Source organism: Phytophthora sojae (assembly GCF_000149755.1).
Source record: "Phytophthora sojae unplaced genomic scaffold PHYSOscaffold_2, whole genome shotgun sequence".
Taxonomy (NCBI): Eukaryota; Oomycota; class Peronosporomycetes; order Peronosporales; family Peronosporaceae; genus Phytophthora; species Phytophthora sojae.
In genome coordinates this window covers 11,197,051-11,215,795 of record NW_009258116.1, presented here as the reverse complement: position 1 = coordinate 11,215,795, position 18,745 = coordinate 11,197,051, and the positions used below count along the sequence as shown (strand labels likewise).

The window sequence follows — 18,745 nt, the reverse complement described above, 5'->3', positions numbered from 1 at the left end:
GGAGCTGCTGACGTACAACATGACCACGAACGGCCAGTTCCTGTCGCGTCCGACGTGGCAGCGGTTCACGCTGTACGTTTGTCTGTGGCTCGGTGCCGGTCTGATGGCGCTCATCGGCAAGTGGGCCTAAGTGTGCATCCGCTGTCAAGTGAACGAACCTAAGGATGAATGAGGTATTTAGTGACTGTCGCGCTCAGCAGGCAGTGGATCATTATTCCTATCGTACAGACCGCCTTTGAGCGCTCGTGACTCTGTTTAACAACAATTTAATATGATACTCATGTTTTCAACGCATTCGTCTACATATTGAAGCGGAGCAGGCTCGTCGCATTCTCTTCCTCGTTGGCGCGAGGCACGCTCCTCCTCCGCCAAAGCGGTACATCATCGGTACTCGCCTCGCTCGCGATCTTTTGGTCTGCGTAGGGAAGCGCGCCCCATCAGCATCGAACATCGAAGCGGGAAATCATTTCGAGCGGATCCCAAGATGGCGGAGGTGGCGGAATCGCGCGTGCCGGACCTGGCGCTGGCCGTCGCGTGCTGGGCCGCGCTGTGGACGCTCATCCTGAACACCGTGCCGGCGGGCGCGCGCGGACGCAACCACATCATCACGCTCAACGCGGCGCACGGCGTCGTGTCGACGCTGACATCGACGGTCACGCTCTACTACGGGCTGGACACGACCATCTCGGTGGCGGTCTCACTCTCCTACTTCCTCGTGGACCTGGCGGCGATGGTGCACGCGGACGGACTGCGCAACCTGTTGGCGCTGAGGCAGTCGAGGCTCATGGACTACGCCCACCACATCTTTGGCTTGTACTGGGGCGTGGTGCTCTTCGTTAACGAGGCCACCGTGTGCGACGCGTCCTTCGGCAACGCTTACGTCTGGATGCAGACGAACGAGGTGAGCACGGGCTTTTATAACTGGTTCAGGCTCACGGACAGTAAGGTGGCCGGAGCCTTGTTCGCCAGCTCCTTCTTCCTGTCGCGCGTGGTGTTCAACACGGTCTACATCATCCCGCGGGTGACCTCCCAGTGCCAACCGCTGTACGTGCTGGGGTGCTCGCCGTTCTTCGTGCTGCAGTACGTTTGGTTCTACATGATTGCGCGCAAGCTCGTGTCCAGCGCGCCTGTGGCAGACCATGACAAGAAACACCAGCGTCAAAAAGGTGCTCCGATCACGGACGAGCACTCGACAGTGGTGGCAAAGAAGGAGGCTTAACCACGTACATCACAAACAAGGAGCCAAACGACGATGATCATCGATAGATTTAACGTACAGATCACGTGCGTGTTGGTTGCAGCAGGATAATTTTTGCATACCACTGAATCGACATCGGGAGGTTAAGTCTTTGCATGATGTTCGCTTCGTTAGCGTACTTGACAGCGATCACTCCGTCGTATGCCGATCGCAGCGTCTTGCAAAGCTGTGTCATTTCCATCAGATATTGCGACTGATTCCCCCAAGCGCTGCTTTCTTTCCAGCACAGTATAGGCTACCCGGAGCACTTGCTCCGGCAGAGTACACAGGTCGTCGGGTAACAGCAACAATAGTGAATTTGAATAAATGAAAAGAGAGGGAAGACTAGGAGCAGGTGGAGGAGATCAACTTGATCTTCAAGTGCTACGATACGGAGGGGAGCATTCGAGACTGGCCGGGTTAAAACTCCAAGTCTTGGGTCCTGGAGGAGAATTGGACACAGGACCCTTGGTATATATGCAGGTGTTGATTTCGGACAGTAGGTATCTTCTTGGAGGTCGAGTATGGTAATCGCAAACATGTTAGGTTCTACTAGAAAAAAATCGCTCCAAAGTACATGCAGAACTTATCCGCGTTCAAGAATGCCATTATGATGGTAGACTTTTTAAGTTACGAGACTCACCTCTTCAAACGCACATCTAGTGTACCGCCTTCTTGAATCGATTGTATGCTGCGAGCACGAGGAATTTCGGTAGTGTATACTGTGCCGGGAACTTTTTCAACGACACGTGATAATTACGACCATGTCGCCGTCGGATATGGTACAGTTTCCACAGGGGGTGCGTTCACCTGTACCGTACATGCCGACGGCCATGTTGCTATATGCTTCAGTACAATTTAGACGAAACCATTCAGTTTCCTTGGAACATGTATCCAATTGTTCTTGCTTGAGCCAGCAGTACTTACAAATTATAGTGATTTCAACCATGCAGTTTCCAATGACAGGTGAAGCAACTTGGTGATGAATCCATGTACATGCAGAAGTGCATCGAAGTCAAATCTCACGTCCATTCGATTATGTAAGCCAATACGAATACAATATGTACACAATTGGGATCCCAGCGCCGTCTCAGCACCAACTTGTCCGGCGGCGGCTGAGCCCGTACAGTTCGCCGACGGCGGGGGAACGCAATGCCCGGAAGCCAGTCGATACATGTACTGTAGATGCGTTCTTAACACGCTGAAGTTCATCCTGGTACTCACTTTTGAATTTGAATCCCACCAACTTCAGCAAATACATTTCAGTCCAGAGCCATGGCCGACGAAGAAACCTGCTGCGGCTGCGTCTCGCTTGACGAGAACGACTATGACATGGGCCTCCACATTGGCGCCATCTTCATCATCTTCGTCGTGTCCGCGGCCGGCACCATGATCCCCATCATCTCGCAGAAGATCCCGCAGTGCAAGGCCAACTCGGTCATCATGGAGGCCATCAGCGCGTTCGCGTACGGTGTGGTTATCGCCACGGGTCTGATCCACATGGTCAACGAGGGCGTCGAAAAGCTCAAGAGCGAGTGTCTCGGCTCGATTGTGGAGAACTACGAGAGTCTGGGTCTGGCGTTCGTGCTGATCACGTTGGTGCTGATGCACTTCATCGAGTGCGAGAGCTCGGTGTTCTTCGGCGCGCAGGGATCGATGCTCCACGGGCACGGCCATGCCCACGGAGAGGTGGTTATCCATGAGGCAGTTCTCACTCCCGAAGGTGCTGTGACCCCCCGCCCCGCCGAGCACCCGTACCACGATAAGTCCCTGACCCAGGCCGCGCACGACTCCAAGATCCGCCGCAAGATCGCCACGCTCATCTTCGAGGCCGGTGTCATCTTCCACTCGGTCATCATCGGCCTCGACCTGGGAGTGACCACTGGCTCCGAGTTCAAGACGCTGCTGGCCGCGCTGTGCTTCCACCAGTTCTTCGAGGGTATCGCCATCGGCACGTCGGCTCTGAGCTCCCTGGAGAGCAAGGGGAAGCTGTTTATGGTGAACTTTGCGTTCGCCGTGACGACCCCGGTGGGCCAGGTGATCGGCATCGCCATCCGCAGCACGTACTCGGACTCGTCGACGACGGCGCTGTGGGTGCAGGGCATCCTCGACTGCGTGGCGGGCGGCATTCTGCTGTACACGGGTCTGGTGGAGCTGCTGACGTACAACATGACCACGAACGGCCAGTTCCTGTCGCGTCCGACGTGGCAGCGGTTCACGCTGTACGTTTGTCTGTGGCTCGGTGCCGGTCTGATGGCGCTCATCGGCAAGTGGGCGTAGGTGAACCTTCGTCGTGAAGGATACATTGTCAGCTTTTGAAAACTGTCGCGCTGCTCCAGCTCTACAACTAAGCACTCAAACTTAGCACATTTATTTTGCTCTACTGTCGGCCGTTTTCGACGGCGTTGATGGTAAGTTGTTTTTACTGTAAGGAAAAAAAAACTTTCCTACGGTGTTAACTGGATCTGCTAGCCAACGTGCGGTTGGTATTGTCTCGCTCGAGTCCCTGCAGAACGCAAAAGGTCGTGGTGTGACCCACGGGGAAGGACACACACAAGAGGTCACTTGGGGAAAATCTGACGGCGCGATCATGCCTGGTATACGCATATTCCAAGCACCGGCACCGCTTGTGCTGGTGCTCCTGGTTGCTCGATGATTCGTGGATGTTGCCAAGGCTTATCCACTCGGACCCAACCGCTTCTTGGGCACTTGCCTCGACGCGACTTGGGTAGAAAGAATGGAACAGGAGCTCGGGGTCTCGAACCAAGATCGTGACTCCAATGGGCACCCACCCCATCCACCCGTTCTTGCAACCAGCACTCAAACATCCACGGTACACGGTAATACTTGCTTCCAAGTACTTGAAAAAGATGTGATGCAGCAAAACTAACACTTTGCGAATAATCACAAGGTTGATGATCCGCGTACAGCTTCAGAAATGGCGTTTTCGGACAATTGTATGGAATCGGGAACTGTTTTCTATGGCGCCGACCAAGACGATTAAGGTTCAACTCAAGGCGAGGTGGCAGGCACTCTTGTCTTGGATATGAGCGGCTGGGATACACACGCGCTATCCACGATGGTTTTGGCGATTCTGGCAGAAGAAGTGGTACGCGCACCATAAGTCATTGCTATCGCAACGCATAAATGTAACTTATGGCTTGTACGCGCAGGTTGGCTACAAAGTGTCCCTTAGCGTAGGTGGGTCGAGCTCGCGGATCACAGAGCGCATGTCATCAGTGAAATCGGGAGTGTGTACGCCTACCCACTTTAACACTGAAGTCTGGACTTCAACCACGATGGCAAGCTTGCGGACCTACCTTAACGAGAGTTACAGCGTTGGAGGAGTGGGGTATCACAGAACCTCGGGTCTCTATGTCTCACGTAACTTACTGGAGGAAGGCATTAATTCGAATCCGCCCTACTTTCCGGATTTCTGGAGGAGCTACAAGACAAGCGAAGCTCTAATTGATGCGCTCAGTGTGAGCCCTTTCAAGGCTAACTCCAAGTACTATCCTCCAGCTGAAAATATCTGCCCGGATGGTACGATGGGCTGCCAAGACAATTGCCAGAAAACGGAGGCGTGCGCCCAGAGGGAAAATGCAGGAAAAGAGTGTTTGGTCGTGGCGATGATGTATCCAAATTTTGATCGAGGGTACTTCCAGGCTGTCCTCTCCAACCTTGACATCCCGGTCTACTTTTGCTTCATTGGATATCAAGGCGTCAATCAATACGCATCAGATGCACCTGCGAGTGGTGAACCAGTGTTATTTTATCATTATGAGCCTGATATTTTTCATGTAACTCACGGGGGGCATTTCGAGCGTGTGTTCTTGCCGAGAACCGATCCAGAACGTGTGAAGCTGGCTAGTTTGGTGAGCATGGCTACGGCCAAAAGACTGACGATCCCGTGAATGTGGATTATCCGAGTCTACCACTTTTGAAATTTGCCGCCTCCATTGTCGAAGATTTGCCTATCGGCTCGTTGTTTGCCAGATTCACTCTTTCAGACTTGGACATCCATGACCTTCTAAGTGAGTACAGCAATGCCACGAGCGACTCAGTACAAGAAGAACCCTACTTTCGTGCTGCTTGCAACTGGATAAAGGATAACTACGAGGTTTGGACCGAGTGGATTGACCGGCTTCCATTATGCACGTTTGAGGAGCACGTCGTCACTCGTGTCACCGGCTGCGAAGATGGCAGCAGTGTACGTCAGATCGAGTTTGAATGGAAGTCACCAAATCCAGAAAACCCACTACTCCCGTACGACTGTAATGGTGGAATGATATCTTTACCTGCAACCGTCACTACTACCCGCTCCTGTGACTGGATCCGTGATAACTATCGCGCAGGCTCTGGTTGGGATAGTTCAAAACCTACCTGCGACTCAAGCTTTTACGACCACAGCATTTCTGCCTGCAAATCGAATGGATATCAAACGATTCGATACTTTTGAAAGCTTCCAGATGCTGCGAATGATCGACTATCATCAGAATGCACGGGTGGAGATACTTTGCCGAACCCTTCGCGAATCAAATGTGAATTCGGGCCGCGATCGGTGCAAAGCTGTACGGAATTTTGCGGAGCGTGGCAAAACACCAATTCGACGCGGGGGGCATTCTCAGGTTCTGATGACCACTGGTTGGATATCAACGTGGCTTTTGTGAACAATCTGCCACGAACTTCCGGGGGATTCGATTCAGTTGTGGTTATTATGGACTTTTATTGCGGATTACCTGCGGTTCTTCCTACGGCCTCGCCAAGACAACTGGGAAGACTTTTTGCAGGTTGCGGAAGACATTTACAACTCACGCCGTTCATCGGCACCAGTGTAATTCTAACGGTCTCGCCATCACCCACTGACGGCGTCAATGGTAGCTAGTGGTTGTCACCGCACCATGATCCATCACACCACTATAACACCAAATAACCTCGATGCATACGCTCAACTTGAAAGCAAGTTGCGCTTGCGTTGAATGAATAAGCAAAAAAACTAAACCAGCCTGCACCTTGCCTTTGCGAAGCACTTGATGTCCTGTACATAATGAAGAGTGATGATCATGTTGAAGCGCGCGAAGCGTCGCAACAGCGTGCAGGACCAAGATGCCCGAGTATTTGGAGATGACGACACCCGAACGAGAAAGCGCGGTGCAGGCGCGAGTGGAAGCGATGGACGTGGTGCGTGCTAAGATCGGGTGGCTGGATGCTTTGTGGCGGGGCCCGGGGCTGATTTACGGTGTGTAGGCCGAACGTGAACAGGAAGAGGCCATTCGAGTGGAAGACAGTCCGAATAAATGTATGAATACTGGCACATATCGAAGGAAACAGAAGCAGTGTTCATTGTGAGTGGTTGGACTGTGTGCAGACGAGAGTATGCCCAAATTTGAGGCAAGAATCAGCAGTCGAGGCAGTGACGGCTTCAGTCCTGACAAGGGCATGGAGGCGGGCCGGTCTGTTGCTCACGTGTACGTACCGACTCTCCAAGAGCGGGTACACGTCTCCATGCTGGGGCCCTTTGGCTTGGCTCTCGAGCTCATCAACTTCGCACTGAGTATGCTCATCTTCTTCGCGTACATCGCTGAGGTACGTGCAATCGGATATCTATGGGGTTACAGCCTTTCCTCCTGTTGCCTCTGACAAACAATTGTGCAGCTCTATGAGCAGAGCATTTATTACTCGGACTCGCGCACTGCAGTGGAGATGATTGTCACAGCATTCTTCATCTTCGACTTTGGCCTGCACATGTTTATTGCAGCTGAGCCGTGGAAATTCGTTTTCTCCGCGCAAGGCATGATCGACCTCGTCACGATTATCCCGTCACTGATAGTGGTGCGTGTCAGCTTGGGTATGAAATTTAAATGTTTCATTCTGTATTGATTGTGTTTTTTCTTGAGTGATTCCTTGCAGTTCATTGACCCAGCGAGCCGTTCAGACTTGATGTTCGTGTTTCGCGTGCTTCGCATTTTTCGGGTTCTGCGCGTGTTGCGGTTGGCTCACTATATTAAATTCAAGAAGCATGGCTTCGAATACGAGGTACGTTAGTCTGTAGCAATACCAGACAGGATATTGATCGGGGTTGAACTTATTTACTTACATGGGATCGGTGTTGCACAGCTTGGTGTCTTCATTCTGTCGACGATCGCTGTCATTCTATGCGCAGCAGGGATATATCAAGCACTGGAATCCGAGCAATACGGAGAAGGCGAAAAACTGGAGTTCCACGACTCGCTATATTTTGTCCTAGTGACCGTGTCGACAATAGGTAAGAAGTTCATGTGACCATCGAATCTGTGTTACTCTGATGATTATTTCTCTTTACTTAGGATATGGCGATATCACACCACGCACTTTGTTGGGCCATGTCTTCGTGATTGTCATGATCATTGGAATTTTCACGATTATCCCGGCCGAGGTGAACAAACTGAATGTTCTGGCGAAGCAAAGCAACCCGTGGGATAAAGAAGTTGTTGTGAAGTCGTCGGGGCACGTCATTGTCTCCGGGTACAATATTTCGGCTAGCTCCGTCCTGGAGTTTCTTCAAGAGTTTTATCACCCGAGTCGCGGTTCGATTCATTTAGATGTGGTGTTTATGAGTGACGACCCCCCATCCTCAGAGCTGCTTTGTATCCTCGAAAAACAAAAGTACCGGCGACGGACTAGCTATCTGAGGGGAAGTTTGATGAAGGAGCGAGATCAGTGTCGAGTGAAGATGGCCTCAGCAACGGCAGTGTTTTTCTTAGCCAACAACCGACACGAGCCTGCGCAGCAAGACGCCGCAACGATTCTACACGCAGTCTCAATCCGAAATTACGCTGATAGTTGCGGAAAGCACGTGGATATCTATGTGCAGCTACTCTCGAGGGTATACGAGTACGAGATGTCGTCCGTCTTACTTGGTGCAAACGCCACGAAGACGTCTGAGCTGAAAGATATGCTGTTAGCCCGCGCAGCTGTGTGCCCTGGATCCAGCACTCTCATACTTAACCTAATTCGCTCGTATCATTTGGGTCAATACGCCAAGTGGCGGACGTGGGGTAAGGCGTGGATTCACGAGGTACGTGTGAACAACCGGCGACTTAGTGTTAGCATTTGCTGTCGTAACTAACGGCATTCGTTCCTTGTTTAAACAGTACTTGGATGGGTTGACGTATCAAGTTTTCCCAATCATATTCTCATCTCGCTTCGGTCACCGCAAATTTGGAGTGGTAGCTCGTCATATTTACGAAAAGTATGGGGCACTACTTATCTCGGTTCTCAGCCAAAAAGCTTGTGAAGATCTCGGTAATCTATCTTCTGAAGGAACGCACGCTGCTGGTGTCCAGCTGGCTCCATTTCGAACGGCTATCCGGGAAGGGTACGTATTGCTGTGTGCACATAGGAGCATTTGAACCCCCGTTATCTCATATTCGCCTTGCTTGTGAAATGAAATGTGGCAGCGATATTGGCTTCATCATTGCTAGAACAGCATCCGACGTTATACGTATCGTTGGCACGTATGGATATTGGGAGGGGGAGTCAGAAGGAGATCTCAGAGCCTCATCGAGTTTGCTCACTGCTTCAGTGCGCGTTTCGTCAGACACGTTGTGGCGGAGGCGATCACCACGCCATCGTTTTCAGCCTACTACTCGGTCAGCTTCAGTTCGAAATCTTCAATTGAATTTGTCCGAGCAGACAGAGCGAAACCGATGGGAAGAACCTGTGGAGAGTACAATACACGATACCCCGGTCAGCAGCGGTGGACGACCGGCCGCTTCATCCTCTGGCGAGCCGATGAAGAAACCACTTCCGATTCGGTTCAACCGAGCCCTATCGATGCCTTCGGTAGTAAACTCACCTTCGAATGGCAGCTCGCTACAGGCAGCCATCCTGTCCAAAGACGAAATAAAGATTGAAGCAGTATTTGAGAGAGACCACCTCCGATCTCATGTAAAGGGGCGGTCAGGCCACTACGTTATTTGCTCGAGAAGCTTGTCGGATGCAGTATCGATCGGCACATTTCTCCGACGTTACGCCCGACGCGAGTATAAATGCAAGATATTTGGCAGCGAACGCGATCAATCCGCCGAGTGTGTGAAGATAGTTTTCCTGATGGCGTACAAACCGACAGCAAAAGATTTAATGATCGCAGCAGAAGAAAGCAGTGCGGATTTACTTCGCAATGTGCTGGTTGTGGTGGGGAGTCCAGCTCGGACCAATGATCTAGTTCGAGTGGAGGCTACGAGGGCCCAACAATTGGTGATATTACCGCTCGACAAAAGTATATCAGAAGAAAGCGATGAACTCTCATCGACCTACCAAGTGTCTGAATTCGGGCTTAGTGGTCAAAACGCCTGGACAGATGACGAGCGAATGGCCGACTTCGGCGTTGTTTGCTCGCTGTTGGCTGTTGAGATAACGAAACAAGGGCTGTCCAGAAGCATTTCACCTCGATTCCGGCGTCAACACAGCAGCAGACTGGAAAGTGACTCAAAAGCCTCTCCAACTCGAATATCGTTCAAGCGTGAACTGGAACAGGGTATCCCGCGGGAAAGTGCGAAGCTAAGAGCACTTGGCCGCTTTCCTGGCTTAGATCCTGGTATCTTTCGCGAAAAGTCTGATGTAGTTGACACAGAGCATCAGCACCACGATTCGCAAGCAGATGAAGGAAAACCTGCTGGTTCGAGCCCCTCGTCAACAGTTCAAGTGACGAATACGTTGTCTGTCTTGCACTACGCATGCAACGCAAAGCTCTGTCGCCCATGCGATGAAGCCGTCCAAGACGAGTTCCCATCGCTAACTCCATCATTTGCTGGAGGTAACATCTTCCTATCCAGTCTCTTGAACCGAATTGTGTGCCAGGCATTTTACAACCCCTACATCACCGATGTGATCGAAGTTCTGGCAAACGGAAGTGGTGCAACGAGCACGGGCAAAAGTTCACATGGAGTTCCAAATTCGGGCAGTTCTACCGAAGGCCCCCACCGCAGACTTTTTGACGTGGAACTCGAGGACGAATTCGTCGGTGGATTTTTCATTGATGTGTTTCTGGACTTCATTTCGAGGGAGATGTTGATTATCGGCGTGTTGCGGCATACCCACTGCGAGTTGGAGAATTTACTTCCATTTGTCTACACTTGCCCCAGTCGGACAACTGTAATGCACTCGAAGGATCGACTTTTCGTGCTCGGATGAATACGCGACTTCATGAAGAAGCTATCATGACCGTAAAATAAATGGCCAACTTGGGATTTCGGTGTTAAAAATGACGTAATTGATGAAGAAAGGAGGGGCAGTGTAGCTATCCTGTCTATCTTTTCCGCATCGCTGCAGCTCGAGACCCGGGCTTAGCTGCTGGCGCTCTTTTCGACGATGCCTTGATGTTGTCGCGCTGGGACTTTTCCCGGCAAAAGTTAATATGACGCTCAGCTGCCTTCTCGTTGAAGCGCCGACTGCAATACTCGCACTGGATAAGGCTTGGGTCGGGCGCCGATGGCATCACGGGCGGCAATTCTTTCCCCTCCTTCAATGCCTTGGTTACGTCGCGACTAGCCTTCATGGCATTGCGGAACATTTCGCTCTTCTGCTTCCAGTCGGCTGCGCTTTTAGCCTTAATTGGTTGCTCCGTTGCAGATAATGGCGCTTTTCGGGACCCACTGCCTGAAGCTTTACCCTTGGCCTCCCTCGCGAGCTTCTCGGCCTCAGTCCCCTCCAGACGCTTCGCCGCCATGTTGAATACTTTGCGCTGTCCTGAAAACACCTTCTCGCAAATCTTCTGGTGCTTTTCGAACGACACGACGTTGAACTTCCGGTTGCAGTTGTGGCACTGCTCCATCACTTCTGCGCCATCTCCGTACTCATCCTGCAATGCCAACAGCGTTAATAATCGATCTAAATCAACAGGAACAACACTCTGATCCGTGTTCTTACCAATTGTTCAGAAAGGTTGAACCCGGTACTGATGGGAGCAGGATAGCGAGTGTCGTCGGTAGAATTTTCATCAACATTGTGCAGCGGTGATTTTCGTCTTGGTGGCGGTGTTGGAGCTGCTGCTTGAGCTGGAGCACGACGTGGTGCAACCGGCTGCCGCGGAGTTGGTGTATCACGGGACATCGTTGTTGAAGATGGAAGTCGCGCAGAGTGAACAACAGCGCTGGGGGTGTTTTTCTCTACAAAAAGCGAGGCTTGATTCGTGGGTGCGCTCCTAGCCTTTCGGCGAGACATCTTGGACTTGAGAAGCATCAGCGAGTTCTACACCACCAAATGGAAAATGATGAGAGCCAAGCCAATACGTGTAAATACAACCTGAAGCACATACCCCCATTTCATTCGGTGCCGCCATGGTACGTGCGTTGTTCTCACGATACGAATCCGTTGACGGTACAGATCTTGGCTCCCTTCGACGGATGGGTGCGTCATCGACAAAACTGTTGCCTGTAGTAGTCGAGGCGGGACCACCACCACCACCGCATTTCGGGCACCCGCAGCTTGAATTCCGTAGGCATGGGCCAGTGTGATTTCCAGACCGAGGTGGCCCCAACGTCTTCTTGATGGGGAGATCTTCGATTTCTCGTCCTGTCGCGCGCTTTACTTCTCGGAACAACGTGTCATGCTCTGAGTCAATCCCAGTGTCCATTAGAACCGCAACACATTAAGCCCATCGGCCCTCGGTGGGTACTAGAAGACAAAACAAACTACTAGCATACCTGGCTCGAGCGGCGTCACATTTAGCGACGACATCTGCTGCTGAGGGGCCTTCTTTGGGTATCTGCGCGACAAATTGTCGAGAGCATCGTTCTCGTAACTTGTTGGGTCGTCCATGTCGTGGTGGTTGTTGTTGTTGTTGTGACCGGGGTTACGGTAGGCCATGCTGTCGGATGCAGAGCCTTGGTCCAGTTCTTCTCGTGATCCTGGTGGCGGCGGGTTACGAGCCCTCGTGTTCACTCTGTTGAGAAATAGCAATGCACCACAACTCGCACATAAGCAAATATCCCCGCAGCAGGCCTAAAGCGAGGCTCCATACTTAGGAGAAAAGGTATGCTCGTCGGAAAAAACACCGCGCTGCCGCTGTTCACGAAGTTCTTTTGCTCGTTCCTTCTTTTCTTGCTGTCGCTTTGCATAATCCGTCGGGTCGCAACGTAGGCGGGTACCAGGCTGCTGCATTAATATCTGCGGCAACTAATGCACGAAGCTGGTGCAGTCGTATTGAATGGGGAGCGCGCCGACACGAGCCACCGATACCCGGCAACTTGGCTGGACGTCTTGAAGCAGGAGGAAGTTGAGGGTGGCGGAGCAGTTGTGCTGAGAGCACAATACTGCTGTACTGGTACGTTTCCGTTCGGCTGGTTTTGGGAGCTTTCAGTCTTTTGCAACGCACGACGGACACCATACAGTCTTCAAAAGGTCAGGCATGCTATTGATATACTGCATCCGTTATGGATACCACGCTCAGTCAGTTAGTTGGACGTGTGAGTAGCTCGCCTACCACCTCGCGAACCCAGGGCTGCGTGAACTGTTGGGGATGAGGAACATTGAATTCATCCAGCTCAGTCTCCGCCGCTAGAATCTGCGCATAGTCATCCATACATACACGTTAGAAGAATTATCGGACAAAAAGTTTGATCACGAAATGTATGTACCTGCTCGTCTGCCAATTGCGACTTCTTGACGTCGGCCATAAACCCGCAAGGATCGTGCGCGAACTGCGCCATCCAGTTTTTCTTCCTGGTGTACGTCTGCAAGCGCTCAAGGATATCCAACTCTTGAGCCTGTAGCAACGCAAGCTCTTTTTTCTGGTCCTGCTGCAGTTCCTCACACTCCTTCAGCGCACGAGCCCGCGTCCTATCCAGATCCGACGTCGCCGCAACAGACACATCGAAGAACTTCTCGTCCAGCAGCTCGGACTCGCACGCTGTCGAGAGGCTTAGCGTGTACTCGAGATCGATGGCACTGATCGGGGTGAGGTGCTGCTTGAGCGCTACCACGATGGACGTGAAAGGCAGAGAAATGCAGTTAAGCACCTGCACGAGTCTGTCCTCGCACACAACCACCCGGCAGTCGTCCTCCTTGATGAGGTTGCGTAACTTGATGTACTCCCACATCGCCAGCACGATGTCTTGCTTGGTGTAGGCTTTGGCAGGACCCAGGTACTGACCAATCGCTGCTTCCAGCTCGGGCGAGATCGAGAACCTCTCGGGCGTTTGCGCTGCCAGCAGCTTAATCTTGACCGTGTGCGCCATGCTGCCATTACGGGACACCTCGAGCCCGTCCACCTCGTGACTGGCCTTCTGAAAACTCGTCCACTGCGAGATGGTTGCAAATACCCCCGCACGGATCAATATCCACAGCTACAAAACACTTGAGACCGACAAATACTCACCTCGACAACGTGGTCCGAGTACAGATGCGGATCCAACTCGATCGACGCCTTCCGGAAGTAACTCGAGAATTTCTGCAGCATTTACACAGCCTTAACCGTCAGTATTTGCATCAATAGGGAGCACCCTAAGGCGCAGCCACGCACCACGACCGTAGGCTCTCCAGCCGACGCGTCGACACCTTCAATCCGCAGCGTCCACCGTCCGGGCGTCGCCTGCGTGTCCTCGGAGGCTTCCACTGGCGGCACGTACGTGTGATACACGCGCACACGCAGCTGCTTCGTCTCCGTCTGCCACCAGCGCATTCGTTCGTGAGCCACATGTAGTAGCAGGTAGAGGATTCTACTCAGTAGTATGTTATGCTGCAGCTGCAGCTGCAGCTGCACGCACCTGCGTCGGGTAGAAGCGTTCGCCGCGCAGCTCGCGCGTCATGGCCTGCAGCCGCTGGGTGAGCTGCTGGTGCGCGGCCTGCGTGCGCTTGAGCAGGTCGATCTCGCGCTGGCACGCCCAGTCGCCGTGAAGGAGGTCCTGTGCATGGAGGAGAAGAGGCTAGTGATGAGCAGATACCGCTGCGAGAGGCTTCGGGGCAGCCGACTCTCGACGCACCATGGGCAGGTCATTCATGGTGCTGCTAGGCCAAAGAGAGCGAAATTCGACGGCGAAATTATTTTTTTGCTTTTATGGTGTGGTGCACATGAGATATACCTCCGAAACAGAATTGACCTTCGTAAACAGAAGTGACTAAGAACCTCGAGCATTTTATCGCCAATTGATCCCATCGGATCGCAGCCCCCTTCTTGCCGCTGCCGCTTGGGCACGCACGTCGAGACTTTCGACTTTCTCATTTCTCAGCGCCGGCTTTCCATCCGCAGCGTAGCGCGTCGGCCATCTGCTGAGCTGCTGCCATCTCGACCCACAAAGGCTCGCACACGACTACCCTAACCGCGCTCTTGCCATGTCGGACTGCGCTTCCATTCGCTCATTTCTGTATCAGGCCACGACCAAACGGTAGGGGCCAGGTGAGACCGAGGAAGCCAGCAGCTCCGCTACGATACGGGAGATCTCTCTCTCTCTCGTTCGCGCGTTCTCTGCCTCTCTGTCTGTGCGTCTACCAGAGACCGCTTTCCCCCTCCCCTCCCCTCATCGCTCGGTCGCTCGCTCGCCGACTGCGCGGCGCGAGCACTCGCCGAGTCGCAACGACCGGAAACATTCGCACAGGCGGCATCGCCATCATGGAGGAACGAGGCGCGGCCGGCATGGCCTACGTGGGAGGACTGGGCAACGTGGCCAAGGTGCTGCTCTTGCTGCTCAACATGGCGTTCATGGTGGCCGGCTGCCTGCTGGTGTACTTCAGCCACCGCGTCAAGAGCTCCGGCTGGCTGGACGTCTTCCAGGGCGACTACGAGTGGATCGGCACGTCCACGCTCATCTTCACGCTCGTGGTGGGCGCCGTGGTCATCGCGCTCTCAGCGCTCGGCTGTTTCGGCGCGCTGCTGCAGCAGAAGCTGCTGCTGACCGTCTACGCCATCGTGCTGGTGCTCACCGCCGCGCTGTTCGTGGTGGTGGCCATCGGCGCACACATGGCCAACTCCAAGGCCGAAGACTGGAGCAGCCAGGACTACCCGGCGACGGACAAGGAGGCGTCGCTGGGCACCAACTTCAACGAGCTCTACTGCTACGCGCAGGTGCCCTACTACTGCCAGGACGCGACGGTGAACACGGTGCTGGAGATGTTCAACGTTTCGCTCGCGGGCTACTTCTCGGACTCGACGACCAACTTCACCAACGTCTGCTCGACGGTCACGCTCGCTGCCATCAGCGACATCTGCGCCGTGTGCGACCTCGTTGCCGAGTACGACGAGTACTCGGTCGTGCTGGACTGGACAGAGGCGTCTTGCCCGCGCACGAGCGCCAACCAGATCTGGTGCGGCGGCTTCCTGCTGAATGCCACGGCCGCTGACGATATGTCCACCAGCGCGCCGTTCATGGAGTGCCGCAGCGTGTTTTACGAGCTTGTGGAGAAGTGGACCAACGTGATCATGGTGGCCAGCATCATCTGCGTCATCGCCGCTGGTATCGTGCTCGCCATGACTGGCGTGCTCTGGAAGAATGTGCGCGCTGCTCGACTGGAGAAGCCGCTGCCCCCTGCGCCCGCCCCGATGTACCAGTACGGAGGTCAGCAGAATGCAGGTTATTCGCAGAACAGCGAGGCAGCGACCAACAGCAACCACTACAGCATGAACTCGAACGCACCTTACAACCCCAACGCCGCCAATCGTAGATACGACAGCCCGTACTAGGAGCACAACGAGTCTGTGCATGAAAATATCTAAGCTGTTTTTTTCTTGTGAAAAGTTCCGTGAGGTTATGTGCATCTATTGTTTGGTCCAGCTACTTCTTGAACACTAGCGACTTGTCGTCAGTGGTCTGCTCGTCAAGCTCAAGGCACTTCTGGAAGAAGGGCGAGGCGTTCTGCTTGCGGTACTGCTCGTCCAAGTTCGCCAGCGGGTCGCGCACGAAAAACTGGCGCGCGCGACGTTGGCGGGTCTTCTTGCTGTTCTTGTTGTTCTCGCTGGCAATCTTCTTGTGCAGCGGGTTGCTCGGCGGGACCGGCACCTTGGACTTGAAGGTGAAGGTGGCGTCAGCATAGGGGTCGAACGCGTCCATGATAGCGCGGGCGTGCTCATTCGGCAGCGTCGTCTCCATCTTAGCAGTGCCCAGCGCGTAGCTAGCAAGCTTCGGGTGAGCATGGTGCGTCAGCAGCGCCAACTCCCAGCACGCGCTTGAGAACGGGTTAGCAAAGTCAGGGTCGTCGATGTCAGCACGGTATTCGCCCGAAGCCACGCGATCCACGTCCGACTCGAGGAGCTGCTGCAACTTCGAGTAGCGGTGGAACAGTGCGCGCAATAGCGACAGAATGGCTAGCGCCTGGTGCGGCGGCAGGTGCTGCGCCACAAGCAGCAAACGCTTCACGAAAGACGCCACACGCTCCACCACAATCTCCTTCCGGCGGAGGAAGACGGTCTCCACGCACTGCAGCAGCGTCGGGAAGCACGACGAGTCCGAGCCCGCCTCGCCGTCGGCAAACCGGTGCAGCAAGCGGTACAGAATGTCGACGAACTCCTTTTCGTCGACCATGAGCTCCTGTCCGCCAGGCCCCTGCAGGGCGCGGAGTCCCGTAAGCACAGCTTGCAGCGCTGCCGGGAGTGGCAAGACATCCTCTTCACGTAGCACAACCTTGAGCACCTTGAGCAAGTCGATCATGATGTCCAGATTGATTAGGAAGGAATACTTCGCCAGGCCCTCAAGCACGGCTGGCAACGCCTGCGAGTAGGTGGCTTGCTTCAGGATACGGAAGTAAATGAGCACCAGCTCGTGCAAGATGTCAGCCTGGGTCTTCTCGCGCTCAGCACGATCCACAACGGCTTCAGCCTCCTTCAGACCAGCAGCAATAGTGTCGCCCTCGGCCTGCTGACGACGGCGCTTCTTGCGGTCCGACTTCGCTTTCTTGCGCGCCGCCTCACCCTGCTCCATGGTAACTTCAAGCGGCATAACCAGCAGCGTGCGGATGATGAAAGGCTGCACACGGTGCTGCTTCTGCTTCACGTAACTCGAGATCTGCTGGACGATTTCATACGAACAAGCACACGTCTTGTCGCTCTTGAAGACGGTCTCGAACGACGCGCAAGCCTGTTCACGGACAGCCGGAAAATGCGAGTCTGCCATCGGCACCAATGCGATCACAAGGTTCAAGTGGAAGTTGAACGCATACTTCTTCTCCAGCAGCTGAGCCAAGCAACGGACGCCAGTCTCCGCCAAAAGCACATCACGGCGTTCACGCGCAGTCATGGTCGGCATCTGCTCCGGGCGCTTGCCCTTGAGCCCCGTCGTCACCAGCTCAGCGCAGTACTTGAGGAACTTTTGGTAGTTGTTGAGCAGCATCGCCTCGTAGTCGTGCATCTGCTGCACCTTCTTCTTCATGGGGCGGCCGTGGTTCTGCTTGCCCTTCTCCTCCGCGCTGATGTCGTTGTTCTGAACACGGATGCGGTAGTCAGGCAGGATGTCTAGGAACACCGACAGCTGCGACATCAGACTCAGACGCTGCACCGTCGCGTCCGGGTCGCGGCACAGCTCCTGGAGCTGCTGAATCTTGCTCAGCTGCTGCGGGTGCTCCTTGTTCTTCTTAAAGGACTCCTCCGGGTTCTCCAGAATGCCCTCACAAAGCTGCGCGATCTCCACCTTCTTGGTTGCAAGACGAAGTGCACGCTGGCGCTTCAGGTCAACGGCTGACAGCTGAGGCTCCGGGGTCTCCTCCATCGGCGCCGACGTCGACTCGTCCTGGATCTCTTCAAACTCCATGTCTGACACGTCCGAGTCCATCTCCTCTCCCTGCTCCTCCTCTTCTTCTTCTTCTTCCTCTTCTTCTTCGTCCTCCTCCTTCTTTTCCTCCACAGCCTTGGGCGCCTCCTCCGTCAGCAGCTTGTTGGCACGGACGCTGCCGTCCATGAACTTGACGGGCAGCTTGTCCTTCAGCACCTCCTGCTTGTCCGTGGTCCACGCCGCCTTGCGGGGCCGCGCCTCCAGCTTCTCCAGCGGCATGTCCTCGTCCTTGTCGTCCTTCTGCTGCTCCTTGACCGGCTTGGGCGTCGGCTTCTTGTCGCCCTTGGGGTGCAACGGCTTGCTCTTCAGCGCCTTGGCGTCCATGTTGGCCAGGAAGGACGTAAAGGCGGCGTTGCCCTCGTAGAAGGCCACGTCCTCCTCGTCGATCTCCACGTCGTCGTCCTCCTCCTCCTGCTCGGGGCGGCGCGCGGTCGGCTGCGGCTTCTTGCCGCCCTTCTTGTGCTTGGACGCGGCGCCGGACGAGCCCTTGCGCCCATTCTGGGCCTTGCTCTGCTTGTTGCGGGTGTTGCCGCCGGCCCCGCCGGGCGCGGCCTTGCGCTTCTTGCCCTTGCCTGCCACCGCCATCGTCTAGCCCGGGGTTACAGTACAATAGTTGCTGTGCGAGTCAAGGGACGTGAGTGGCGCGCCAATCAAACCTGGACAGTTTGAGCGCCCAATTTGAAGACGTTATTATCCGTCCAGCGGCGTTATGCAACGTCGTGCTGTTAAGAACTGTCTATTGAAATCAAATCGTGTTAGGAACATAGGGAGA

General features: G+C 54.2%; 8 protein-coding genes across 8 annotated transcripts in view; 5 read left to right on the top strand and 3 right to left on the bottom strand.

Moving 5' to 3' along the window:
• The window catches only part of PHYSODRAFT_297663 (hypothetical protein), a gene marked incomplete at both ends in the record, with an annotated part of 670 nt that extends 540 nt beyond the window's left edge, over nucleotides 1-130 (top strand). The window contains one exon of the mRNA XM_009523342.1: nucleotides 38-130. Coding sequence (XP_009521637.1) covers nucleotides 38-130 — 93 coding nt within the window. The remainder of the gene's footprint in view (nucleotides 1-37) is intronic.
• Nucleotides 131-484: 354 nt separating this feature from the next.
• Nucleotides 485-1,219, top strand: PHYSODRAFT_258670 (hypothetical protein; the record flags this gene model as incomplete). Its single annotated transcript, XM_009523341.1, has 1 exon — nucleotides 485-1,219. The coding sequence occupies one exon, from the start codon at nucleotides 485-487 to the stop codon at nucleotides 1,217-1,219; it is 735 nt and encodes a 244-aa protein (XP_009521636.1).
• A 1,293-nt stretch (nucleotides 1,220-2,512) lies between these two features.
• Nucleotides 2,513-3,517, top strand: PHYSODRAFT_327261 (hypothetical protein; the record flags this gene model as incomplete). Its single annotated transcript, XM_009523340.1, has 1 exon — nucleotides 2,513-3,517. One exon carries the CDS (start codon nucleotides 2,513-2,515, stop codon nucleotides 3,515-3,517), a length of 1,005 nt encoding a protein of 334 aa, XP_009521635.1.
• Nucleotides 3,518-6,742: 3,225 nt separating this feature from the next.
• On the top strand, nucleotides 6,743-10,411 carry PHYSODRAFT_479288 (hypothetical protein; the record flags this gene model as incomplete). The annotated part of the gene is made up of 10 exons (XM_009523339.1): nucleotides 6,743-6,823; nucleotides 6,893-7,069; nucleotides 7,148-7,273; nucleotides 7,355-7,502; nucleotides 7,564-8,294; nucleotides 8,371-8,594; nucleotides 8,677-8,945; nucleotides 9,045-9,245; nucleotides 9,321-9,618; nucleotides 9,694-10,411. The coding sequence occupies 10 exons, from the start codon at nucleotides 6,743-6,745 to the stop codon at nucleotides 10,409-10,411; spliced, it is 2,973 nt and encodes a 990-aa protein (XP_009521634.1).
• A 115-nt stretch (nucleotides 10,412-10,526) lies between these two features.
• On the bottom strand, nucleotides 10,527-12,379 carry PHYSODRAFT_481292 (hypothetical protein; the record flags this gene model as incomplete). Its single annotated transcript, XM_009523338.1, has 5 exons — nucleotides 10,527-11,078; nucleotides 11,147-11,467; nucleotides 11,535-11,830; nucleotides 11,923-12,161; nucleotides 12,240-12,379. 5 exons carry the CDS (start codon nucleotides 12,377-12,379, stop codon nucleotides 10,527-10,529), a joined length of 1,548 nt encoding a protein of 515 aa, XP_009521633.1.
• Nucleotides 12,380-12,668: 289 nt separating this feature from the next.
• Nucleotides 12,669-14,025, bottom strand: PHYSODRAFT_487122 (hypothetical protein; the record flags this gene model as incomplete). Its single annotated transcript, XM_009523337.1, has 5 exons — nucleotides 12,669-12,782; nucleotides 12,856-13,518; nucleotides 13,596-13,667; nucleotides 13,740-13,883; nucleotides 13,984-14,025. 5 exons carry the CDS (start codon nucleotides 14,023-14,025, stop codon nucleotides 12,669-12,671), a joined length of 1,035 nt encoding a protein of 344 aa, XP_009521632.1.
• An 800-nt stretch (nucleotides 14,026-14,825) lies between these two features.
• PHYSODRAFT_555928 (hypothetical protein) lies at nucleotides 14,826-15,937 on the top strand (the record flags this gene model as incomplete). The annotated part of the gene is made up of 2 exons (XM_009523336.1): nucleotides 14,826-15,608; nucleotides 15,644-15,937. 2 exons carry the CDS (start codon nucleotides 14,826-14,828, stop codon nucleotides 15,872-15,874), a joined length of 1,014 nt encoding a protein of 337 aa, XP_009521631.1. The 3' UTR covers nucleotides 15,875-15,937.
• Nucleotides 15,938-15,984: 47 nt separating this feature from the next.
• On the bottom strand, nucleotides 15,985-18,558 carry PHYSODRAFT_480607 (hypothetical protein; the record flags this gene model as incomplete). The annotated part of the gene is made up of 2 exons (XM_009523335.1): nucleotides 15,985-17,937; nucleotides 18,046-18,558. The coding sequence occupies 2 exons, from the start codon at nucleotides 18,556-18,558 to the stop codon at nucleotides 15,985-15,987; spliced, it is 2,466 nt and encodes an 821-aa protein (XP_009521630.1).
• Nucleotides 18,559-18,745: the final 187 nt, after the last annotated feature.